The sequence below is a fragment of the Staurois parvus genome, unplaced genomic scaffold (genome assembly GCF_062004578.1).
Source record: "Staurois parvus isolate SC_StPar_1 unplaced genomic scaffold, SC_StPar_1.0 ptg000030l, whole genome shotgun sequence".
Taxonomy (NCBI): Eukaryota; Metazoa; Chordata; class Amphibia; order Anura; family Ranidae; genus Staurois; species Staurois parvus.
In genome coordinates, this window is record NW_028317826.1 from 4,906,266 (window position 1) to 4,933,494 (window position 27,229).

At 42.1% G+C, this 27,229-nt stretch overlaps 1 protein-coding gene across 5 annotated transcripts in view; it reads right to left on the reverse strand.

Annotated features, from left to right (window-relative positions):
- Positions 1 to 27,229, reverse strand: part of SAMD12 (sterile alpha motif domain containing 12) — a 730,431-nt gene that overhangs the window by 654,844 nt on the left and 48,358 nt on the right. For all 5 annotated transcript variants that reach the window (XM_089659044.1, XM_089659047.1, XM_089659045.1 and 2 more), the window contains one exon: positions 10,725 to 10,897. In XM_089659044.1, the coding sequence (XP_089515170.1) occupies positions 10,725 to 10,897 (173 nt within the window). The remainder of the gene's footprint in view (positions 1 to 10,724; positions 10,898 to 27,229) is intronic.

Consider the following 27,229-nt stretch of genomic DNA (forward strand, 5'->3'; position numbering starts at 1 on the left):
GCAAAACGCACCGCAAAACAGCACTGCAGAAACGGATCAAACACAAACTGCATTGGTGTGAACCGAGCCTAAAGCAGTGCGCATGGACACATAGGATAGCACTATTTAGCTTCTAGGAGCAGAAGAAAATGCTAATAACAGCTTCTAGGAGGTTAATGGATAAGTTCACCTTTGGAACATGTTACATGCTCCATCCGTTTTTAGGGTGGAACATGTTACATGTTCCAATAGCTGCAACTGCGCCCCTCCCTCTGACCGATTGTATGGGGAGAAATTTTCCCGTACTATCTGTCAGATTTGAAAACATCGCGGCCGTGCGGGGCTCCGCCCACACTGCTGCATCACTCATTCATAAGAGTTCTGTGAATGAGTGCCTACAAGTCCTGGCAGCCTTAGTGGCTGTGGGTTTGTAGTTTTGAATGAACTACCACGGCGCTCCACAGTTCATTCAAGCTTCCTGTCAGTATATCTGCTTGGCTGTACATCCCGTACGGAAAGCAGACATTCTGACAGGTCTGCAGGAGACCTGCATAGCATCAGCGATCTACTGATCGCTGGTGCAATGCTTTCCAGGCTCCTGCAGACAAAAATAATAAATGCACATATAATATTTTTGTCAAAAAGGTGAACATATCCTTTAAAAAAACACTAGTGAGCATGGAGCCAAATCTGCTAGTCTAACACTACCCTTCTTCCAGATCAACAATGCTGCTGTCCAAAGGTGTCTCCATTGCTCCTCCACCCATAGTGGAGACACTCAGGACAGGAACGGTGTTACCCTAGGTTCACACGTAAACGTTTTCTGCAGAATTTTGCAGAAACGCACTACAGTCCCTTTAACATGATTTTCTATGGGACATGTTCACATCTCCACGTTTTCACCCGGTGCGTTTTTTGGAAAGGGTCAGGGACTTTAACGCAAAACGTTGCGTTTTGGTCCTATAGACTTCAATGGGAATGCTGCAGAAAAGTATGTATTTTTTTGTGTTTTTGCCGTGTTTTTGATGCGTTCTGCGTTTAAAATCTGCCTAGCAACAAGAAAAAAAATAAACGCAAAATGCATCAAAAACGCAAGTGCAAAAACTGGCCAGATCACCAGATGAAAATAACGGAAAGAACGCCTAGAAAACTAAATCTAACGCAGTCACCACATTTAAGGATTGGTAAGCTGCAATAAAATTCCAATTTTGAGTCGATAAGGTGATGCTTATGGAACGTGTTCATTACACGCTGCTGGATAGGATGCACTTTTTGACAGAAAGTGGAAAACTTCGGCATCTATTGTTTGATGGATTATCAGGGTTTGCTTGATACTGTTCCTTTGTTGGTAGTATTATTACTCTGCATACTTATCTGCCTACCGTGTTCATGTACTTGATCTTACATGATTGAACTTTATTAAGATGATTATTACTTATGTGAGCAACACAGTGGCTAAATGGTTAGCACTTCCGCCTGGCAGTACTAGGGTTGTTGGTTTGAATCCCAGCCACGGCACCTCCTGCCTGGAGTTTGCATGTTCTCCCTGTGCCTGCGTGGGTTTCCTACAGGTACTCTGGTTTCCTCCCACCCTCCAAAGACATGCTGGTAGGTTAACTGGATCCTGTCTAAACTGGCCCTTGTATATGAATGTAAGTTAGGGACTTTAGATTGTACGCCCCTTGAGGGTTAGGGACTGATGTGAATGTACAATATATATGTAAAGCGCTGCGCAAATTGAGGGCGCTATATAAGTACCTGAAATCAATAATATATAAATGTGCCTGTTGTATGCTATTCTTTATGTTGTTATGCTGTTCTTGCAGTCTATTCCTTAATAATAAAAAATGTTTGTAAAAAAAAAAAAAAATTCCAATTTTGGATTTGGCGTCAATACCTTTTAGCATGTATTTAACAAATCTTATTTTGGGGGGTAAGGAAGTTGGAGTTCTGCTTTAAAAACACCATAAAAACTATCTAGGAAGAACAAAGTTTGTTTAAACTTCAAAATCATTTCTCCCGCTTTGATATAAAGCAAACGCAGTGGTCTAGTGTGAATGAAGCCGAAATCTCTCAGTAGCCAGCAATCAATATCGCCCATGTAGCTTAGGTCTATACCAGTCCATTCACTTGGAATCCAGGCTTCGTATCCAGATTGTACCCTTCCTACGGTTATAGAATATTGGATTCTGTGCGCTCCGATGTAAATGTATATTATTTATTCCCATACAGTCCTAGCTCTATATAAAATGCTCACTAATCAGCTGATTACCTGGGGCTGGGCGCCTGAACACATTTGGATCCCTATTGTTACTGCTGTGCCAACACATTTAATTGGTACACCTGTTGTTTGTTTCTTCCAAGAAAGCAAAGTAATGATTTCTATTTTCGGAAGCGCATTGAGACTGAAGGAGGAGGAGGGAAAAAAAAAAAATCTGTTGTCCACCTGTATGAGCCATGATTGATTGTAACCTGCTGGCGTTCGCCAACGTATTGCGCATTCTCAAATGTATTTCTTTCATTTAGACTCAAAGAGCAGGCTTTTGACAAGCGTTCCAAACCCTTCATTGTGTGTAAGGAAGTACAATTCGGTTGATTGGCTGTCAGGGTCAGGGAGATCGCAACAGGCGCAGCCTTGGGAAATGGTGTGAGCAGAGATGCTTGGACGCTGGGCCGGGGCAGCCATGAAATCAGTGGGTCCAGCATTGTATTAAACTGTATAGAACAGGTTTCCAAAAGGCTGCTTTAGTCTAGGTTCAAACATATGTATTTTCCGCAGCATTTTGCAGAAATACACAGCAGTCTATTAACACGATTTCCTATGAGACACGTTCACACCTTCATGTTTTCACCCGATGCGTTTTTTCGAAAGGGTCAGTTTGAACACAAAACATTGCGTTTTTGGTTCTGTAGACTTCAATGGAGACGCTGCAGAAAAGCATGTGATGTGTTTTTGATGCATTTTATTCTGCCCAGCAACAAGTTGAAAAAAAAAATCAAAAACACGTGTGCAAAAAAGCAAAATGCACCACAAAAGGCACTGCAGAAACGCATCAAGCGCAAACTGCACAGGTGTGAACCTAGCCTTAGCCCGGGTTCACACAGATGCAGTGCGGCACATCACATGTGATTCGCACGGAAACCACACAGTATTCCTATGAGAATCACATGCGATTTATGTGCGGTGCAATTTCAAAATGTATGGTTAAAATTGCACCTCATGCACACCAAAAAAGTGCAGGACCTTTTTTAGTCTGCACCAGAATCGGATCACATGGGTGTTCATACCCATGCGATCTGATTCTGCACATTGCACCGCATTCTGCGAACTGCGTCATCAACTTAAAATACACACTCGCAGTGGTTCGTATGAACAGGATGCGATTGTGATGCGATGCGGAAATCACACATAAACCGGTGCCATTTCCACATTGCATCAGTGTGAACCCAGGCTTAGGGTCCTTTCACACGGGAGTCCCATTTTATCATCAGTTCAGTCACCTTTGTCTTGTTTTTTTCAAAATTGGAGCTAAACGGATAAAGACAGGGGCAGACTGACCATTTGGAAACTCGGGCACTGCCCGAGGGCCCGGGGACAGTAGGGGGCCCCATGAGATGCCCCTGGTACCTTTTTCATAGGCTTTTTTGAGTTTGGGCAAGAACACAGGGGCCCCATGATCCCCTATTGCCCGGGGGCCCCATGAGTTGTCAGTCCGCCCCTGGATCAAGACTTCACTTTTTTCCTCTATTTTCATATCCGTTTACATCCATTGTTGATCTGTTTACATCCGTTTTTATCCGTTTTTGAGCCAACTGAGATCCATTTACATCCGTTTTACATTAGTTTTTCATGACCCATGGAAATTTCTAAATACACTTTTCTCTAACCCAGCATGCATTGTGATTCCCATGCTTCTTTGCGGTCCCAGTCATAGGTTATTTTATTGAAAATTAAATTTAAAAATGCTAATGCAGAGAAACAGATGGTAGCGGATTGGATGTAAGCGGATGTCGTCCGCTAACATCCATTTTTTGTCCGTTCTGTTTTTTTACGGAAGAATAAGGATTTTTTCTGTTAAAAAAAAGGATGTTCAAGGATGTGTAAATTAAGCACTGGTTCACATCTGTGTGGTCATGCGGGCCGGGATTTGATGGGCACCAGAGCCTATTTATTTAAATAGACTCCCATGCCCTGGGACATGCAGGGAAGAAGCTCCTGCACTACGTTGGATATCGCAGCCCGCACGGGAACTGAGGTTCCCAGTGCGGACGGCACATGGCACACGAATGCACAAAGTGTGATCTTAGCCTTACAGAGGTTTCAATACTTAAATGGAGAGAAAGTGGTAGACTCCAGCTGCAAAAGAGGTGTGTATAAGGCCTCTTCTGTTTCAGGCAGGGCCAGGACAAGGGGTGGGCAGGAGGGGAAGCTGCCCCTGGTCTAGCAGAGAATGCATGCACGGAGGTTATGCCATTCATCATCATGTAGTAGCAGTGGGGGAGGGGCAAGTTCGGAATCCTTGCCCTGGGTGCTAGATGAACCTGTCCTGGTCCCAATACTGGTTGCAGGCAGTGCTGGGAAAAGGTCATCCAGCGCCCAGGGCAAATATGCCAAACTGCGCCCCCCCCCCAGTTCATGATGTGCAAGCTCAGGAGATCCTACACCCAGCAGTCACTCCCTTGTCAAAATCACTGATGCTGTCGCTATTCCTGTCAGAATGTAACAGAAGAATGGCGCCCCCATCCCTACAGCAAACTATTGCACCCAGGGCAGCCACCCCTTCTGCTCACCCCTTGTCCCGGCCCTGGTTTCAGGGACCTTTCCTCTGAATTATTAGTAGGGTCACTTTAACTTTCTATTGTTCATAGAGAAACAACGCTTTGCTGTTCTAAAACTAGCGTAATGCAGACAAATGAAGAAGACAGTATTTTTGGGATGTGCCGTCTGAATGGGATGAGGTTGAGACGTATTGAACATGGAAAGTCCTTAATGGATGCCTGGCCCAGCCAAAAATCTTTGTATCTCTTATTGAACCTCACTTACTGTAGAAGAATACGGAAGACTTGCTGGCAATTGTAGACTTCCCTCCTTGCTAATGTCTTCTCTTAGCACGCCATTTCTAGTAATCATCGACTGATTCAGGGAAGCAACTAGACTGCGGGCATTAAAGTTTGAAATAAGGTTTGGTTTTAATTATGATTAGGAGTATAAAATATTCAAACATAGATTAAAAAAATTAATCCAACATCTTTATTGCAAAAGGTAAAGCTTTTCCTATTCTCTCTTTTGCTACTGCATGTGATGTTATATTAACCTCAGCCTTTCCGTTTTATGGAAATCACAGGAAGGTTCATTTATCAGAGAGCAGATCCAGCCAGGGGGTGAATCAAACTGCTAATGCAATCCAGCAACTGCTGCAGCCTTGTTAAAGTCAACGTTGTCGGTGCCACTGAAAATAATGGCACCTGAACCTTTGTTTTGCAATCACAGCGATTCCCAAAATGCCTAGGTGTGAATGGAGCCACCCTGATTTACACATACAGTTGCAAGAAAAAGTATGTGAACCCCTTGGGATTACGTGGAGTTTTGCATGAATTGGGCATGAAATGTGCTCTGAACGTCATCTAAGTCACAACAATAGAAGAACACAGTCTGCTGAACATAATACTGCACTAACATTAGATGTTGCCATGGTTTAATTGCACATAACATGTAAACATTCACAGTGCAGGGAGGAAAAAGTATGTGAACCTTTGGACTTAATAACTGGTTGACCCTCCTTTGGCAGCAATAACCTCAACCAAACGTTTCCTGTAGTTGCAGATCAGACCTGCACAACAATCTGGAGTCATTTTGGACCACTCCTCTTCACAAAACTGTTTCAGTGTAGCAATATTCTTGGGATGTCTGGTGTGAATCGCTCTCTTAAGGTCATGCCACAGCATTTCAATTGGGTTGAGGTCAGGACTCTGACTGGGCCACTCCAGAAGGCGAATTCTGTGCTGTTGCAGCCATTGTTTTGTTGAATTACTTGTATGCTTTGGGTCATTGTCCTGTTGCATCACCCATCCTCTGCGGAGCTTCAGTTGGAGGACAGATGGTCGTACGTTTTCCTGCAAAATGTCTTGATAAACTCTGGAATTCATTTTCCCATCAATGACAACAATCCGTCCAGGCCCTGAGGCAGCAAAGCAGCCCCAAACCATGATGCCCAATTCATGCAAAACTCCACGTAATCCCAAGGGGTTCACATACTTTTTCTTGCAACTGTACGATTCTGGATACATTTTTAAACCCATAGATTCGCATGACAAGCTGGATATCCCTATTGAGGTGGTGCACACAGATGCGATCCACACGCATTGTGTTTTGAGTGCCATTAGGAAAAGAGTCCTGTGGGAGTTTGTAGAGGTGCATTCCAGACTCATAAGTGATAGAGTCGAGTGGCATGCAGAGATAAGTGTTTACATAGGATTGCGATTACAGCAGTTTTTGCACTGAAGTCAACGGGAGGTGTTTTTGCACTGAAGTCAATGGGAGGCGTTTTTGCATTATAGTCAATGGGAGGCATTTTTGCCTTTAAGTCAGCGGGAGGCAGTGTGTGAACCCAGGCGCCAGGACTTAACAAGGGAAAATCAATCAAACCCCCCCCCCCCCCATCCAATCTAAACAGTGTGAATGGAGGAATCTCCACTGCCAGCTTTTGTTTTTGTATTAGGCAGCCACAGCAATTCCACCAGTTATGGACTTTTTGGCATCTTATCAGATGCAGTCATTCACATAGACAGCCATGATTGCCTAACTGTCATGTGCAGATGGAAGGTCTTGCCTTTGATCTGCAGATGAATGAAGCAGAGTAGATATAAAAAAAAAAAGTAACAATGTTACTTTGTTTCTCTTTATCTCACAACTAAATAATTTGTATAAACACTGTGCCATATGTCAGTTTATTGGACAGCAGCAGCTGGAATAGCTACTCTATTTATACAAGCTCCTGTCAATCATTTTGACAGCCAAAAATTGCTCATATATAAAGGGGGGGGGGGGAATAGAGCAGAGCAGGGCAGGGCCTACTAACCATGCCCTGTGTACTTTCAATAAGTTTTTTTGGGTGCAGCTGGTTGGGTTCCCCCTTTCCTTGCCCTGCCCACATTTTGTCATATGTCAAACAGTAGCAGCTCTGGCATCTGAGTTAGAGGAGTTTATGCTATGAAGGGGTGGGGCTTAATTATGACTTGGGCAGAAGTCAAATCTCCCTGAACATCCTGAATCTAGCAACTAAAGCCGGCCATGCATCAATCGAAATTCAGCCAATTCAGCAGAGACCGGCCAAATTTCAATCTATGTATGGGCAAACTGGTTGTACCAACGTCAATGTACTGATCAACTTCTGTACAACCAACCTCATTGGGGAGGATTCCCCCAAACACATCGAGTGCATGGATGGGCTGCCTAAAAGAGTAAAAGGATCGATCTTAGGACTAAGGCTATGTTCACACTAGCGTTGTGTGCAGGTGGCAGAGAGGCGTTTGGGAAGTGTTTTTACCGCCTCTGGCAATTCTGCACATTGCAGCACATGGTGTTCTAACAGGAGCGGTAGCGTCGCAGTGCAGCAAAACGGACACCTCTGGACGAGTCAGGAGGCATTGAAGCCTCCTATTCTTGTCTATGGTGCCGCTCCGCAAACGCCGGCGTGGTTGAGACGCGGTTGCGGGGCATTTGCGGAGCGGTAACACCATTCAAACTTCATTCTAGGCGTTTGTGGGGCGTTTTTAACGCTCGGCAAATGCCTAGCAACCCTCTGCTAAACCGCGCATGCGGCGTTTGCGTAGCATTTGCTGAGCGTTAAAAAACGCTCCGCAAACGCCGGACCAACGCTTGCCAAACGCTATAGGGGCGTTTGGCAAGCATTGGTAAAACAGTCAAGTGTGAACGAGCCCTAAACACAAGTACTTGCAGTCACCACATTAAAACTGCATTAGGCCGGGCAGGAGTCACTTAAGGTGTCCATACACAGACAGAAGACAAGCAGATGAAGATCTGTGTGACTTCAAACAATTACTGTCTTACGGGGTCTGGTCATATTTTTCCAGTCAATGGATGCTACCGACACATGCACAGAGAAAGCTTCATCCTTTAGCTCTACCACAGATACCAATGCTTTAGGACAAAAATGCTTTATGGGGGGGAGCAAAAACTTTGATAATCAGAAGCACTAAATAACGGGCAGCACAGTGGCTAAATGGTTAGCACATCCACCTGGCAGTACTAGGGTCGTTTGTTTGAATCCCAGCCATGGAACCACCTGCCTGGAGTTTGCATGTTCTCCCTGTGCCTGCGTGGGCTTCCTCCGGGTGCTCCGGTTTCCTCCCACACTCCAAAGACATGCTGGTAGGTTAATTGGAACCTGTCTAAATTGGCCCTAGTATGGTGTATGTATGAATGTGAGTTAGGGACCTTAGATTGTACGCCCCTTAAGGTTTAGGGACTGATGTGAATGTACAATATATATGTAAAGTGCTGCGTAAATTGATGGCGCTATATAAGTACCTGAAATAAATTAAATTAATAATTCACAGTTACACAGTCTGTCATATAAAGTGAAAATATATGGTGAACAGGACATTGTCTAACAAAGAGCTATTACTTCAGAGCAGAAACAGAACATACTGTCCTGTGAAGAATCTTGGAGTTTCAGTGTCTTAAAGGGCCAGCATCAATGAAGTAGCTACAAATAGGCAGCAGTGGATAAGCAGAAGTCGGCCATCGCTTCTAAGCATTTATGACCCATTTTTGTAGGTCTAGGAAGGAGGTGAGTGCATGGTACACTTATGGGAAACACCATGAAGTAGTCGGCACGGTGAAATAATATGAACACAGGAGCATTTTATTTTGGAGCACGTATATAGTTTTTGTTTAATGTGAGTGCATATGTTTAGTCTAATTACAGTTCACTTCATTACAAATGGTGTTGCACTATGGAATATTTTCTGATTTTTAGTCACCGTTTAGAGTCAAGACTTACAGAAGATATAATGTCTGGAAGGAGTATCACGTGGATCACAATTTGGAGGACACACAGTCCATTTAAAAGTGTATTTGACCGATTATAATTCGTAGGTCAAATCTTAAGGTGAGCAGGGAATGGATTCGTTACACATGCATAGTGTGGAATTTGTGATGAGATTGCAACACCAGGACTTTCTCATGTTGGATTGGACTATTGATATTTGATTGATTGAGGACTGCATTTATTGTTTGTAAATAAATAAACAAATGGAAAATTTTAAACAGTCTTTCATATGTCACAGGATGCACTCATTAGACAAATATAGAGGTTGCCAATGCTTCTGAACATTCTACATGCCAAGCTTTCATGTTGCCCATCTGACTTCAGTCACTGAGCCCCAAGAAGCAAGCAGACAAGGATTTCTGATGTTCCTGATCTGCATAGTAGGGATCGGATAGGTTAGAAAGACTTGGCCAATCTCTACCATTTTCTCATAAAGGAGCAAGGGGCAGCTTTATCTCTAGAAACCTCCTCTACCTTTCTCCATAGGACAGGTCCCCCGATTCACAATTCAAGTTTAGACATGCATAGGTGCCTTTGGTCGGTTGTATCATGCCTACATTTCCAACTGCCCTCTAGAGCAACCATTCTCCACCAGGGTTCTGTGAAATCCTAGGGTTCCTAGATAGTTTGCTAGGAGTTCCTTAAGGCATTGGTTGATTGACCTCCTATTTGATGGTGTTTGCATAGTTCCAGGGCCAATGCCACTTGCCAGAGCCAGCTACATAACACCAATCATCTATTGAACTGTCTTTAGGAATAGCAGAGGTTCCCAAGACCTGAAGATAATTGTAAGTGTTCCTCTGGGGCAAACTAAGTTGAGAAAGGCTGCTCTAGAGTCTATAACACTGGAGGCCAACTTGTGGCCTGAGGGCTGCTTGCAGATCAGTGGTACCTGTTGTGCAGCCCCTAAATCTCATTAGTCAGTAGTGTAAGAAATGATTAGCAAAAGGGCCACAATGACAGTGATGTCTAGTAATCTCATGTATTATGTCTCATGCCAGGGGCAGACTGACAACTCATGGGGCCCCCGGGCAATAGGGGATCATGGGGCCCCTGTGTCCTTGCCCAAACTCAAAAAAGCCTATGAAAAAAGGTACCAGGGGCATCTCATGGGGTCCCTTACTGACCCCGGGCCCTCGGACAGTGCCCGAGTTTCCAAATGGTCAGTCTGCCCCTGTCTCATGCTTTATCTTCTACAGCATGGTCTCCACAGTCCAACCATACCTGTAGCATGTCCACAATCTCCAGCAAACTCCTGTAGTATGTCCAAAGTCTTACAGTTTTATGTAGCATTATACAAAAACTGAATAAAGTGTGTGGCCCCTTGGTGATGTCAGGGGCCCCCTATGGTGTTAGGGGGACCAACACTAATCTATGGCCACCTATACAGTCCCATCACAGCTGAAGTGCCATGCAATGACAAAGAAAAATAATTCAGCAAACTAACTTTGCAGGCTCCCCTGAATAAACAGCGATTAGACATTCATTCTGCATTCTCATTGCCGATTCTCTACAGCATTCCATTTTTCTTCCCTAATTATTTTCACCTCAGGACTCCTCTCTCTGCTTTGCATTCTAATCATGGGAGCCTGTCGTGTTTACAGAACAAATACTCTTCTCTAATTAAATGATTTGTTCTAACATCACTCTCGGGCTCCAGCTTCTTATTACCTTGGGTGCGTCTGGCTCTGTCTGCACTTTCTTGGGTGTCCCCTTGGGCTCCGGAACTTTTGAAGTGTCCTTAGTGGAGGGTGAGTCAGTGTGTTCCCCCTGGAGGTTCACGTTAATGTTGTCTGCGCTGGCAGGGTGGTCGATATTATTGGAGTTCCGATTGCAATGAATAGCTGGAAGAAATGAAAGAAAACTGCTTAGGAAAAGCGACACCTGTGCAATTTTATGAAAAAGCAAAACTTTCTATTATGCTGAACTCAAAGAAAATCCACAATTGGTTCTATGATTGAATAATCTAGTCGATATGGATTTTTATTGCTGACTCGCTGAAAACGGTTTAATAAGTGAATTGTTAATGGGTCGGTTCAACCAAAATTAATATGCTGGAAAGCGAAATCACCTAAAAGTTCAATCTAAAACGTATGCGACTATTGGGTCAGATTTCAGTTCATGGGTCTGTACATCTACGGAGGCCATGAGAAAGGGCACCCACTATCCCTGCTCATAAAAAAAAAAAAAAAAATTATATATATATATATATATATATATATATATATATATATATATATATATATATATATATATATACACACACACACAGTTGCAAGAAAAAGTATGTATGTGAACCCCTTGGGATTACGTGGAGTTTTGCATGAATTGGGCATAAAATGTGCTCTGAATGTCATCTAAGTCACAACCATAGAAGAACACAGTCTGCTGAACATAATACTACACAAACATTAGATGTTGCCACGGTTTAATTGCACATAACATGTAAACATTCACAGTGCAGGGAGGAAAAAGTATGTGAGGCCCTAGCTTAATGACTTCTCCCAGAGCTAATTGGAGCCAGGAGTGAGCCAACCTTGACTCCAATCAGTGTGATGATATTGGATGTGTTGCTGACAGCTGTCCTGCCCTTAAAAAACACACACCTGTTTTGGGTTTACTGGTTTCAAGAAGCACTGTCTGATGTGAACAATGCCTCACAGAAAAGAGCTCTCAGAAGACCTACGATCAAGAATTGTTGACTTGCATGAAGCTGGAAAGGGTTACAAAAGTATCTCCAAAAGCCTTGATGTTCATGTGTCCACGGTAAGACAGACTGTCTACAAATGGAGAAAGTTTAGCAGTGTTGCTACTCTCCCTAGGCGTGGTCGTCCTGTAAAAATGACTGCAAGAGCACAGCGCAGAATGCTGCATGAGGAAGAATCCCAGAGTGTCACTTAATGTGTGCAGGAACACCCAAAGCTCCTGGGTGGCCAGCAAAATTATGGCATGGCAATCGTAAGCCTTGTACACAGGCTTCAATTTGCATAAGAGCAGTATGTACTGCAAGGTTTTAATAACCAAAGCTTGCTCAAAGCTTCACTGAAACATTTAGGGCTTGTCCACACTAGCCATTTTGGGGCCAGTAAAATCCAATGGTTGAGTTGTACTTTTACTGCCTCCCAACCACTGCCCCCTTAAGTGGCAGAGGCTGGGTGTGTACACATGTTGCAGCCATGATTCTTTTTCTTTGTAGCAGAAATTATATCCCCTGTCGGTTTTGGAGGGAGTAACATCTATCAAACGTGACACATTCAAGTGAATGGGGCTGCTCTGTAAGCTCCCTGCAACCACATGTAATGCAGGGGGATCATTATGCTGCGCTCTCCAATGCGTAAGCCAGGAGGAAGGTCATTCAATAGGAAACAAAAAACAATATAGTCCTCACTCTCCACCAAATATTAGACTTGTGCAGTTCATTTCATTCCGAATCAAAATTTGGACACATTTTTTGTTATTTGGAGATCCAGATGTATCCGAATTTCCAAATTACAATAGCAATTAATTAAAAAAAAAAAAAAACAAATAACAAAACAAAATTTTGTCTGATATTCAAATTGAATTTGAAAACAAAATCAAATTCAAAAATAAATTTGAATCATCAACATATTGCTGATTTCCTCCAAAGACTAGTATTAGTGTAAGTGTCTTGCGAAATTTGAATTTCAAAAAGAATAGAATAAAACAGAATAGAATATATTTGAATAAAATAGAAAATAAAAGAATATAAAATAAAGGAATAGAATAGAAAAAAAGGAATAGGATAGAAAAAAAGAGAATATAGCTGAATAGAATAGATATAGCCGTTTTCCGAAATTCAAGTTTTGAAAAGAATAGAATATATTGGAATTGAATAGAAAAGAATATAGAAAAAAAGAACAAAATAGAATAAAAAAAAAGAGAACAATAGAAACTAGAATAGAAAAAAAAAGCAGAACAAAACATAATAGAATTGGAAGTAAAAGAATAGAATAAAACAGAATAGAAAATAAGGAAATAAAATAGAAAATGGAATAGAAAAAAATAGAACAGAAAAGAAATGAATATAATATAAAATAAAAGAACAGAAAATAATAGAATTTAAAATATATAATAGATTAGAATAGAATAAAATAGAAAGAATATAGCAGTCTTCTGAAATCCGAATTTCGAAAAGAAGAGCATGGAATAAAAAAGAATGGTGTAGAATAAAAAAAAAAGTATATACACACGTGATTTTGCGCACCCGAGCTGCCCTGTAGCAGTATTTCTGCTATAGGGCGGAGCAGAAGCGGTTAAAGAAATTTCTAACCAATGCCATATTTAAATCTGAGGTGCTTTTAGGAATGTCTGGGGATTTAAAATACGAAAGGGGCTTTATGGCGACTTAAACTTGTAATGATTTTAACATTGCGCTGTTTATGCAGTGTGATGAGCACCGATTGGGTGCTCAGCCAGAAAGGGGAGCGTCGGGCTCTCTTAACGCTCAGCTCTCAGCGTATCTGCAGAGCAAGTAAACAAGGTGCTGGCCCCAATGAAAGCTATTTACCCTCGCACATGGAAACACTTGGGTGCTCAGTACTAGCACATGCTGAGCAGCCAAATCAACCTCTGGTGTCCGCTCCATTAAAATGTTACTAAACAGTAAAATCAGTCTGTATATGCAGTAAAGCATGCTTGTTATACTCACTGTGGAACCTAAGGGGTTAATTCTCTGCATTGTGTAAAAACACGGTTTGATCCTGACTTCTCTGATCCTCCCCTTCTTCCAGTGTCTCCCTCTTATCTCTTGATAAGACATATCCTGTGAAGTCACTCTGCACATGCTGAGTTTGGTGTGTATTGCTAGAAAGGGTTTTTTTTTTCTTGGAACAGTGCATGTGATCAGCACAGGTCAGGGGTTCTGCATCCTCCTAGAGCAGAATGAAAACTCCTCCTACAAGCTTTAACCAGCACTCTCTTGGACACTGATAGAAAAACACTGTTTGATATTGTCTTTTCTAATTCACCTTTTCTTCCAGTGCTACCCTTTTATCTCCTGATAAGACATATTGTGTAGAGATACTCTGCACAAGGTCAGTTTAGTGTGTACTGCTAAAGAGTTTGTTTTTTTCGGAGAGTGCATGTGATCAGCACAGGGCCAAGCAGCACTGTCCAGAAAGAGGTTAGGGGTTCTGCATCCTCTTAGAGCAGAAAGAAAACTCATCCTACAAGCTTTAACTAGTGCTCTGCTGGACACTGATAGATGTCACAAGACTGCTCTAACTGCTGATGAGAAAAGGTATTTAGTTTATATTTACTAAAATAATTGCATTTCCATGTTCTGTAGGCATTTTCACACTGACATGAAGAATCAATGAACTACCAGACACTCAACAGCACCATGTTAGTTAACTGAGAACTAAAAGCCGACATCTGCAAAGGATGTCGCACTCATAGTTGATTCAATCACAGAACTCCGTGAATGGATGAGGAAGCCATGTGGGCGGAGCCCCTCAAAGCAACGCTCTTTTAAAAAAGTGACAGCTGGTATGGGGAACTTCTCCCCGTACTGCTATCACACAGAGGGCTCAGACTGCCAATTTGCTGCAGAAGCGGGAACATATTCTACCGTAAAAACTGGTGGAACATGTAAACAGAAAAATGCTGATAACAGCTTCTATGAGCTTAAAAAAATGCTAGTGTGCATGGAGCCTAAAAATTTGTGAACTGAGCCTGTTATTCTACAGTACTCTTCCTGAAGGACAGCCAATTTCAACCAAGGTTTCATAGAACCCTAGGGTTCCTCCAGAGGTTGTTGAGGGTTCCTTGAGCTATAGTTGATCGACCTCCCATCTGATGGTGCCTACACAGTTCCAGGAACAAAGAAACTTGGCAAAACCAGAAGCATGTCACAAATACATCATTCCTACTATTACCAATGAGGCATTTTATACTGAATCCAAATTAAATGGTTTAGGTGGGGGTTCCTCGAGACCTGGAAATTATTTTAGGGGTTGCCCTAGAGGATGAAGATTGAGAAAAGCTGCTATAGGTCAATGCAGGATCTGTTTAAGAGTGACTTTAGGGAGCAATGGGGATCTAAAATGATTCATCTATGGGGTCCTTTCATACATACCAAGGGTCTCCATACTTTCTACACAAAGGGCCAGTTTACTGCCCTCCAGACATTAGGAGAGCCGGCCTCAGAAGTAGAAAACACCCCAGCTTCAGTAAGTAGACATTGTCTCAGGCTTGGGAGCAAAAATGGGGGCAAAAATATTACATAGCGCCTATGGTCTGTAGGAGGAAGAACAGTGCCCTGTCACTGGTATTACTGGGAGGAATAGTTCCCCATCATTGGTGTCAGTGGGTAGAATAGTGCCCAATCATTTAGATCAGTGGGAGAAATCATGCCCCATGGTCGGTGTCAGTGGAAGGAATAGTGCCCCGTTGTTGGTGTTAGTGTAAAGAATGGTGACACAAAAGCAAGCAAAGAGCCACATCCAGGCCACAATTTGGAGACCACTGATCTATACCTACAATCGCCCTGCTGTTACCTCTATCTTTTCTAGATTACCCTCTGGGACCTCTCTGGTTCTTCCTCCTCTCCAGCCTCCCCTACTAAACAATGACTCCATAATTGTCAAAACAAAGTTTTACGCTCAAGCTTTAATTAGGACAATCAGCTTTTTTTTTTTTTTTGTATGTGCACACATGCTTTCAAATTTCCAAATCTGCATACTTTGTAAGTGTTGATCACACCAGTCTTTGAGTTAAATACTTTGGAGGGTAAGGGACCTCTTTTTTTTAAATGGCAAAGTACCAGAAGATTAATAAACAGCGCAGCATGGAAGCATTTAATTAACAACGTTCAAACAGAAATTATTTTTAGAAAGAACATGCGCCATTCTCTTTGTCAGTACGGAATCGTTAACTACAGTATCCATGATGATTGTCATAAACAGAGGAGAGGCACTGTCTGAATGACAATGTGCCTCATACATATGTATCACCCAGTTCCGCACCATCTGTAAATGTATTCTGTGCTGCATGCAGACCGGACACACAAAACGGAAAGAGTAGTAACTGGATCAATTGTTACAGAAGAATTCCGGTGCGCACTATTTGCATTTACAACGGATGCATAACACAACCTCAGAGGTTTTAAGAGACCCGACATGGCTTTCTGTGAAAAACACATACTGTTTATGTGATCCCCAACTATGGACTGAACTGTTGCATACACAAATTTCATCTAATGTACATCTTTCCTCAACTTGAGCTAAAACAGACCTTGCAGAAAAAAATGCAAGGTCCGCTTAACATACTGCTCCCTTGCAGTGGAGCTACCCCTGCACTGCAAAGGTTGAATGCTTGTTTAGGTCTAGGAGACCACAAAAAGCACTTACTTACCCAAGCCTCCACTCCCCTATGCTCTGGCAGTGGACTGTCCCTCAGAGTCGTCACATCCAATGCAAAGCTATGGGTTCTGCCTTGGTCTTGATGATGTCAAAGGATTTGCAATCGTCAAAGCATAGGGGAGAAGAGGCTGTGGGGACCGGCATTACAACCTGGAGAAGTTTGTGGGAGTGGAGTGTGACCTGCTTCAAGCACGTTTTTCAATCTTATAGACCTGGATGGATAGCTTGAAAAACTCTGTAAATTTTCACGCTCAGAGGTCTAAGAGGAAGAGGACCACAAATGATGTATGGTATATAATGGATCATGAACTTCACCAGGAATGTGTAGTAGATGCTGCCCTCCTCAACCTGGGAAGTCTTGTAAAAACTACTAAAAGAACAAACAAAAGGGCGCAAATGCCTAGTGCATTACCAACAATTTTTTGTTCACAAAACATAGATGCCAAATAGATACACACAGACGTGGAAAGTCAAATCACATAAAAACCACAAGAGGCCACAGCAAGGAAATCTCGTGTGTCTATGAATCCCAGGTGGACTGGCAAGCTTGATGCATTTTGAAAGGCGTATCTCCTTCTTCAGAGCTATGCTGGAAGGAGGTCTGCCTCTGAAGATTGCCAGTCCAGCTGGGTTTTATGGACACACGAGATTCCCCTTGCTGTGGCATCTTGTGGTTTTTATGCAATTTTACTACTTTGAGTATCTGTTTGGCATCTATGTTTTGTGAAAAATAAATAGTTGGTAATGCACTAGGCATTTGCTCCGTCCTCTTTGTTCTTTTTGTAGTTTTCACTGAATTTATTGCTATTCAGAAGGTATTTGACAAGTGTGAGGAGGAGTTATATCTTAATACTTCAGGTGTTACTGGACACAAAACTTGGTCAGCTGGGGATTCTTGTACAGTTCTCGGATTTCTCTTATTCATAGACCATAATTATTAAAACTATATGTAGCTGAAAACAGTTAAAGTATCACATCTGTCTTTTGAACTTGGCTTGAAAACCAAGGGGCAGTGGTAGATTTTTCACACCACCTTCTCCACAAAAACTATCCAAAATATTGAAGCAACAAGCTTGGTGTGCCAAACTGTATTATGGGTATAGTTACGTTTTGCTAACAGTGGAATGGGCTTAAAGGGGAATAAAGGGGAATAATTAAAAAAACAAAAACCTTAACCTACACTCTCTATACAGAGCATACCCCTAAAATATGCTTTAATGACTGTGCCACAAGCAAGACTGTGACAGATGCGTAAAAATCTCAGTACACTCTTAACAAAAAATGAAACTCTTTCATTACATATGCTTTCCTGCACATAGCCAATCTTATCCCAAAATGCAATACAGAGGTCTCAATGACTTATTAAGAGGCCTGGTCATTGAGCTGTTGGATGTAGGTGAGGTCACTGAGGGACACAGCACTGTAAATCATATATCATAGGTTATGATGCCACCTACAAGAGGAAAGGACAGGAAAAAAGTTACTGCCACAAGAGGCTGCAACCCAAACCCTACTAAGAATGTTCAGTTCAGCTTAGTGTCCTAAGGGTCCTCTCAAACGAATGTTCTGATCACATTCACCAGAAGCTCAATGTTAGTCTACAGGCATGCCTTCAGAATTGTCTGTACGCAATCCTAGGTCCGAAAAAAAACTGAAGAAGTTGGCAACCTTTTCTTCTTTTTTCGAACCTAAGGATCTGTGGTAATGAATGAAAACTAACACACATCCCTTTACATACACCTACCCATAAGGCCTAATACGAGATCACTCCATGATGCAGTAAAAAAAAACTGAACAAACACAGATGTCACAAAGTGTCATCGATTCTGTTCGGCTCTGATTCACTTGGGGATCTGTTCATGGAATTCTGATTGAAATAGATACCTTGAGCTCTGCTGCATCAAGACTAATTTTCTTTAGGGTTGTGTCCTCTTTCCATCTCAGTAAGGATAATGTTTTACTTTCCTTTTGTCCTGTTCTGGAAGATTTAAGGCAATTTCTTTTAGATGGACCAGATGAGGTAAGGGCAGTTAGGGTCCGCCTAACAGCTTCCTGTAGGGAGTTGGATCCTCTGTTTTTGATTAAGAATGGTCCTACAAATGGTGTCTTGGCTTCCAGTGCCACCAGCTCCACATGGATTAGACAGTCTATTAGATCAGTGAGCAAATTCAGAATTTTTGTGCCACCAGGCTTCAGTTTCCCAAGTCTGTAAGGCTATAACCCGGCACTTGGTTCCCACCATGTTTGGATGTGGCTGCATAGGTAGATTCTAACTTCAGCTGAAAGATCAGCTCTGTGCCCCCATTTGTTTTTGTATGGGTGGGCTACAAAGTTTTGTCCTGTTATTTTTTGTCTTGTATGGTGTCCAGTTCTTCTGTAGGAGACAGTATAACCCACAGTATAGAACCTACACTGCTGTGCCACTCAAAGAACATGAAACTATTTTTTGGTAGAGATTTGGGATCTCAGGGTATACACTGGTAGCAGGGCCCTTATGCGACAAGGGTGCCATTTACTGGGACCTACCTTCTGGTCTTACTCTCTCAATCAAATACGTTAGATGCTGCATATGACTAGGAAAAATGCATATCGCACTTTGGAAAACAGCAAATTAAAGCTTTCGTAAGTGTTCTATAAAAACTTGTCTCTCCCCTAGAAGTTTTGATCGCTGTAACTTTACTGTAGCTATAGTCAGCAAAGATCTATTCTTCATTTTATGAAGGCACTAAAATTGACATCTCCTTTAAGTATTAAAGGAGTAGATATTAAAGTAAGACATTTCCGTATACTTATTCTTAAAATTCAAAATATAGCCTGTGATGCGAATAGATTTGTCTTGCCTGTGGCGTTTTCGTAAATAAATGGTGACATAAAACCACAGGTCCCTTTATGAGCTATTACAAATGTGAATATCTTTACACACACAATTAACTCTCACTTGAATAATGAATATCCAAACTTACTTTTTTTTTTAATATTAACTTTACGAATTATGAGCTAAAGTCTTTTCCTGCTGATCTCAGCGATGCTTCTTAAAACAAAAATCAAATGAGATGCATAGATTCCAACACTTACAGAAGAACGCAGCTATAAAAAAAAAAATTTCAGGCAGCAAAATTGTGCAGTACATTAAAAAAATATTGGAAAAGATATAAAACCATACTGCAGAAGCATTTTTCAGCACAGACCATATTTTAAAGCAGGTCTTGATGGAAAGTTAACTTCTAGAACTGGCTCGGACTTGTTCAATAAATTGTTCTTGTTCTTAAAGTACAACTTTAGCCAAAAGCTTCTTTAAAATAATTTTTTTTAGTATGGGGAAGGGTTAAAACCCAACCTCTGTCTGGTTTTTATTGCTTGTAATACACCATATATCGCATATATCTCATCAGGGTTGATGCTTGGCTGAAAAGTGGCACCATTTAACAAAGCCAGTACTCCAACTTTTCGAGGGTATGCAGACCAGCTATTTAAAGGTATCTGTCTTTCATCACGAAAGAGAGGTTTTCATACCCCCGTAAGGTTGGTGTGTCTACGGATATAGGACTTTGGTAAACAGTCATCTTGGAAGTTCAGTTGGAGTGCTGGCTTTTTTCTAAGTTTAGGTTTTTATTGCTGTCTGTATCACCGTTGGGGAGGCTTCCACTGACTTCCTGTCCTGATGACAGGTTTGAACTTGGACAGGAAATAAAGAAAAATTGCTACAGATGGGACACAACAGCAACAATAAAACTATTTCACTCCAACAGGGACATAATAAAAATAGAAAAAGGCATGATGATCACAGGTGGGACCGCTATGGGAACATATCCAGCAGTGTTTGGATTTTATGGGGGTCACACAACATGGCCATGGGTGGCAGGGGTGGAAACTGGTGGTGGCGGCTGGGGGGTGTGGGGGGCGCTTGATTTTAATGTTGCGTAGGGCAGCACAAGGAATAAATACACCACTGCCAACATGGGGATAATTTATGAATACCATGCATAATTCAATTTCACCATTTTAGAGGTGTCTGGGCAAGTGCACATAGCAAAAAAGACAGCTTTCTTTAAAGGCAGATATTGGGATACCAGGCAAAGCACTGATCCATACCCTTTCTTCCATCACCTAGTGATCCTTCAACGCAGCCTTTCTCAGCCTATTTAACATGAAGGAACTAAAGCAACTTTCAGGTCTCAGGGAACCGCTATTGCTAACTATTTCTACAATTCATGGTACATTGGTGTGATGGAAAAATGCTTTTTTATTTGTGGCCCGTAGGAAGAATCTCCTCCCTACAGATAGAGGAACCCCATGGTTCCATGGACCCCAGATTGAGAAAGGCTGCTTCAACAAGATCTGCAGCTTCAAAGTCTAATTGGCAGTTGTAGGAGGCAAAAGGAGTCAGGGTAGTACTTTACTTTTTCTGGAAAATCATTATTTGAATATTAGAGCACCGCTATTTCATGGATCCTGGAGTCCCGAGAAGTTATGTAAAAGTACATTCTTGCATTTGATTTATATTTAGTTTTTTATGTATAAATACACTTTTGTGCAGTTATACCTCAGATTTTTGTTACCTGAAATTCTCCTAGGTAAAAAGTCACTCATATAGTGTGCTAAACTTTTTATGTTTTATGAATTATTTATAGCGGAGATGTTATAAATTGCAGTCATGTAATGATCCAACAAGGAAAATCAAGGTTTACACTTCCATATTTATAAGTCCATGCATTATCAAGAAAAACATACTACTGCAGCATAGAGACCTCTCTCTCACACATACACTATATTGCCAAAAGTATTGGGACAATTCCAAATCATTGGATTCAGGTGATCCAATCACCTCCATGGCCACAGGTGTATAAAATCAAGCACCGAGGCATGCAGACTGCTTCTACAAACATTTGTGAAAGAATGAGTCGCTCTCAGGAGCTCAGTGAATTCAAGCGTGGTGCTGTGATAGTTTGCCATCTGTGCAATAAGTCCATATGTGAAATTCCCTGGCTACTAAATATTCCACGGTCAACTGTTGGTGGTGTTATAACAAAGTGAAAGCAACTGGGAACAGCAACCCAGCCATGAAGTGGTAGGCCATATAAAATGGCATAGCGGGGTCAGCGCATAGAGGTCGCCAACTGTCTGCAGAGTAAATAGCTAAAGACCTCCAAACTTCATGTGGAATCAGATTAGCACAACCACAGTGTGTAAAGAGCTTCATGGAATGGGTTTCCATGGCCGAGCAGCTGCATCCAAGCCTTACATCACAAAGTGCAATGCAAAGCGTTGGATGCAGTGGTGTAAAGCACGTCGCCACTGGACTCTAGAGCAGTGGAGATGTGTTCTCTGGAGTGACAAATCATGCTTCTCTGTCTGGCAATCCGATGGATGTGTCTGGGTTTGGCAGTTGCCAGGAGAAAGGTACTTGCCTGTCTGCATTGTGCAAAGGGTAACGTTTGGTGGATGGGGGATTATGGTGTGGGGTTGTTTTTCAGGGGTTGGGCTTGGTGCCTTAGTTCCAGTGAAGGGAACTCTTAAGGTATCAGCATACCAAGACATTTTGAACATTTTCATGCTTCCAACTATGTGGGAGCAGTTTGGGGATAGTCCCTTCCTGTTCCATCATGACTGTGCACCAGTGCACAAAGCAAGGTCCATAAAGACATGGATGAGCGAGTTTGGGGTGGAGGAACTTGATTGGCCTGCACAGAGTCCTGACCTCAACCCGACAGAACACCTTTGGGATAAATTAGAAAGGAGACTGATCCAGGCCTTCTCGTCTGACACCAGTGCCTGACCTCACAAATGCGCTTCTGGAAGAATGTTCAAACATTCCCATAAACACACTTAAACCTTGTGGACAGCCTTCCGAGAAATGTTGAAGCTGTTATAGCTACAAAGGGTGGGCCAACTCAATACTGAACCCTACGGACAATATTTTTATTATTAGACCTAAGATGGAATGCATGATAGGAAAATCTACAATTCTGGCATATCAGAAGAGGAAATGAGTGGAAACTTTACAATGAGGACACTTGTTCAAATATTTTGACATTTTCTCATGACTGTCCAAGAGGGGAGTTCCTTCATTTCTTGATATGTCTACAGAATACGTAGCAAAGGGAAATCTACCCAATAGGACATAGAAAATGATTCTCCCTAATGGTATGGCAAATTCAAATAAAAAGACTTGAGGGGTTCTACCATTCTGTACTCTATCCAAAAACTAAAAAATTGTTTCAGCTTTAGATATATTTTATAATTAGAGGAAGTCAGTGCGAGCCATGCTGCATCCTTAGATAAGGACTTCTAATTTTTCGCTGATCTTCTAGATCCAGAAATCAAGGAGGCCCAGGACTGCTGTTCTCTACGCATGCCTGAAAAATGTGGCACATGCACAGATGCTCCGCAGAGCTCTGCCAAGTCCCAAAAGCCAGGCAGAGTCCTTGAGTGCACCTGCACATGCCCTGGATAATCGAACATGGCAGCTCCAGAGGAGTGGGGCAAAGCTATGATTAAGGAGACTGAAGTTCCTCATAAATGTGACTTTTTGTATGGAGGGTGACATTACCGACCTCCTTCTGAAAGTGCTAGTTAATTGGCTATGTCTGTTAAGTACTTTTTAGTGACAGACCTGGAATAAGCATACTGTAAATAAGTGTTGTAAAATTGTGTTATTCATTTTAAGAACTCCTTACCTATAAACCAGGGTGGATAAAAATCAATAATTTTTTTAATAAATCAAAAAAAAAAAAAAATAATGAAATAAAGATTCGTTTTTTAATTATGTAGAATAAGGCTGTATATGTTTAATTTTTTTGGTAAATAAATTCCATGAATCCATTCACAATGTCATGCTCTTCCAGAGGTTTTTGTAAGATTATTGGGCAGTTTCTCTGCCTACAAGATATTATCACAGATGCTTGGTTTACTTTTGCAGTTCTCAAAACTGAATCTGACTCAGCGGAGATCACATGCCTCTTCTTCACAGCAAAAATGTTATAATATGAACAGAGTTAAGAAAAAGACCTTCATCCTAACTTCTACAAACCTATGAATACAGAATCAACCCCTTCGGTGATCAGTTTCAAGAAGTTCAGTGAATAGAATAGAAACAATATTTTTCTGATTGTTTGGAGTAGAATAGATCTGCACAAGAAGAAAGTGAAACTAAGTGTGAGGAGGAAGGGGCTGACAGTCTAAGTGTCTTAAAATATATCTATTTTGTTTAGCCAAATTAGTTAACAAACATGGATGTTTAAGCAAATAACATATGCTGGAATGTTATTGTTTCAGTTGAATAAATCTATTTAACTAGTTGCCGACCGCAGATAGCCGAATGACGGCTTCACTGCGGCCGGCCAGTTCTGGGTGGACGTCATATGACGTCTCCCCAGAACGCGCTCTCCTGCGCGCCCCAGGGGGCGCGCACCCGGCGATCTCCGTGATCGCTGTGTCCTACGGACACAGCTGATCACGAGATGTGGTAAAAGGCCAATCATACCGGCCTTTTACCACGTGATCAGCGGTGTCCAATGACACGCTGATCACAGGGAAATGCAAGTGCCGGTTCTCGGCTGCACTTTCCTCACGCTGTCAGATCGTGAGGAAAGTACTGCCGAGAACCGGCAGTTGTCAGAGCGAGGATCGGCACCGATCATCAGGGCACTGATGATCAGTGCCCTGATGATCGGTGCCCAGCAGTGCCACCCACAAGTTCCGCCCACCTGTGCCCAGCAGTGCGCCCACTAGCTCCGCCCACCTGTGCCCAGCAGTGCACCCACCTGTGCCCAGCAGTGCACCCACCTGTGCCACTCTGCAGTGTCACACACCTGTGCCCAGAAGTGCCACCCACCTGTGCCCAGCAGTGCCACCCACCTGTGCCCACCCACCAGTGCTGCCCACCAGTGCAGCCAGTCAGTGCCACCAGTCAGTGCCCAGCGGTTGTGCCAGTCAGTGCCGCCAGTCAGTGCCCAGCAGTGATGCCAGTCAGCGCCATCTATCAGTACCCATCATCAGTGTCACCTATCAGTGCCGCCTATCAGTGCTGCCTATCAGTGCCGCCTATCCGTGCCACCTCATTAGTACTGCCTATCAGCGCTGCCTATCAGTGCCCATCAGTGCCACCTATCAGTGCCCATCAGTGCCGCCTCATCAACGCACATCAGCGAAGGAGAAAAATTACCTGTTTGAAAAATTTTATAATAGAAACAAAGAAACTTTTTTTTTTTTTTCAAATTTTTTGCACTTTTTTAATTTATAGCGCAAAACGTAAAGCGCCCAGTAGCAATTAAATACCACCAAAAGAAAGCTCTATTTGTGAGAAAAAAATGATCAAAATTTCATATGGGTACAATGTTGCATGACCGCGCAACTGTCAAAGTGCGGTAGCGCTGAAAGCTGAAAATTGGCCTGGTAAGGAAGGGGGTATAAGTGCCTGGTAGGCAAGGGGTTAAATTGTTATTAAGGTAATGATTATTTTTCTCCTTCCTAAGTACAACAGAAAAGTTGTCCAAATATGAATGATTAACCTATTAAACTGGGGATAAAAAAACGAATATGAAAAGTTATTCTAAAAATCTTCATCTACTTGCATATTAAAGTTATACCAGCAAGAATTAGTCTTTATGTAGAAAACTAGGATTTAAATCAAGCCTTACTGACTAGTGATTTAAATCGTGATTTAAATCAGTTTGATTTAAATCAAATCCACCCTGCTATAAACTAGATCATCAGCAACTTAGCCATCAAATAACCCAAAGCTTCAGTGCAGCCAAGCAACTAGCATTCTCAAAAGCAGAGTTCTGCAATTGAAGCCTGAAAGCAGGTGCTTCCAAGAGGTTAACATTTTTTCTGCTGTGCTGACTCATGCTCTGAAGTTATCTGTGTCAACTGTTTTTGTACAAACCAAATGTCACCATATATCTTTCTGCAACATTTTTCCTTGGATGACCTGCAGAGCTGGTGGTAACTACCCAGGAAGGGTTCATGTTTTTCCTGCACTTTTTAGCAAGGCTACCACCCCCTGCAGCATCACACCATATAAGGGACTTCTCAGTGTCCCTGGAGTCTTCTGCTAGAACCACTGCCAAGATGTCGGCTGTTACTCTGCTGGGTTTTGCCTCCATCTGGGGGCCCAGTTGGGCTTCTCTATGGTGTTGGGAACCTGAGGACTTTTCGTGGATTTTGAGCTACCAAACATGGACTTACTGCACCTTGTGGAATATGTATAAATACATCAGTGGTTCATATAGTGAACTTGGTGTAGAGTTATTCACCCTGAGGTCATCACAGAGGACAAGGGGGCACTCTACGTCTGGAGGAAAAGAAATGTAATCTCCAAACACGGAAAGGTTTCTTCACAGTAAGAGCTGTGAAAATGTGGAATAGGACTCCCTCAAGAGTTGGTTCTGGCCAGCTCCGTGGATTGCATGAAAAAAGTCCTGGATTCTTTCTTGGATACACAGAATATAACTGGATACTAACATTTATAGGTAAAGTTGATCCTGGGAATATCCGATTACCTCTTGGCGGATCAAGAAGGAATTTTTTTCCCTGCAAAAGCAAATAGGATCATGCTTTGCTGGGATTTTTTTTGCCTTCCTCTGGATCAACTGTGGGTATAGGATTATAACTTTTTTTTTTTTTTAAATGGTTGAACTGGATGGACTTTTGTTTTCTTTCAGCCAGACTAAGTATCTAACTATGAAATTGCCAAATCATGGACTTTAAGGGATTATTGTATTTGTTGCCCAAATTGACGCTTGTCTTAAAGAAGAATTCTGGGCAAAAATTTAATTTTCCCATGCAGTGGGGCTGTGCCCACACTGCGTCGGTTAAATTCTAATCTTTGCCTAGGGGTTCCCAAAGCTTTGATATGCTTGCCTAATCTGCCAATCCTCCAAGTGCAAATCCGGTCCCCACCACTCCTGCCCCTCCTCACGCACGTCTTGTGAATGGGCTGTTACTGACGTCATCACGCCCATAGCCTGGCTCTGGACGTGAGGACAGCAGGACCAGTCCAAAGCTGGATGTGGGGGAGCGCAGTTTTCCAAAGCATCAGAGAATGGGGTAAGTATAGCTTTTTCCTGAGCCCCTTGACAAAACGAGCAGTTAACCCATGCAGTGCAGGCACAGCCCCACTGCATGGGAGAATAAAAATTCTGACTGGAGTTCTGTTTTAAATGGATTGCTTTCATGAACAGTGTAACATGTTTGGCCACAGGTTACATAGGAGTTAACTTTGCAGTGCTGCTCACTTCTAAGTTCTGGAGATCTGCCTGAACCACTTCAATACTGGGCGCTCTCACCCACTATCTGCCCCAGTTTCAGCTTTCAGCGATGTCGCACTTTAAATGATAATTGCATGGTCGTGCAACACTACACCCAAACTAAAGTTTTATAATTTTGTTCACACAAATATAGCTTTCTTGTGGTGGTGCTCAATCACCACTGGGTTTTTAATTTTTGCTAAATAAATGAAAAAAAGACTGAAAATTTTGAAAAAACACATTTTTCTTTGTTTCTCTCATAAGATTTTGTTAATAAATAATTGGTCTTCATAAATTTAGGCCACAATGTGTTCTGCTACATTTCTTTGGTAAAAATAACCCAAATCAGTGATTATTTATTCTGTAGGAAAATTAAAAGAGTCCACAAACTATGGTGAGTTTTCAACATAACACCAGTGCAGTACAGCATCATCATAAAACTGGTGTGGCAGTGACGAAAAAAAAAATATTTTTTTTTCAATTTCCTTACTTTTTTTTTCTTTTGTATTACCTTTTTTTTTATTTTATGTTACCTTAGTAACAT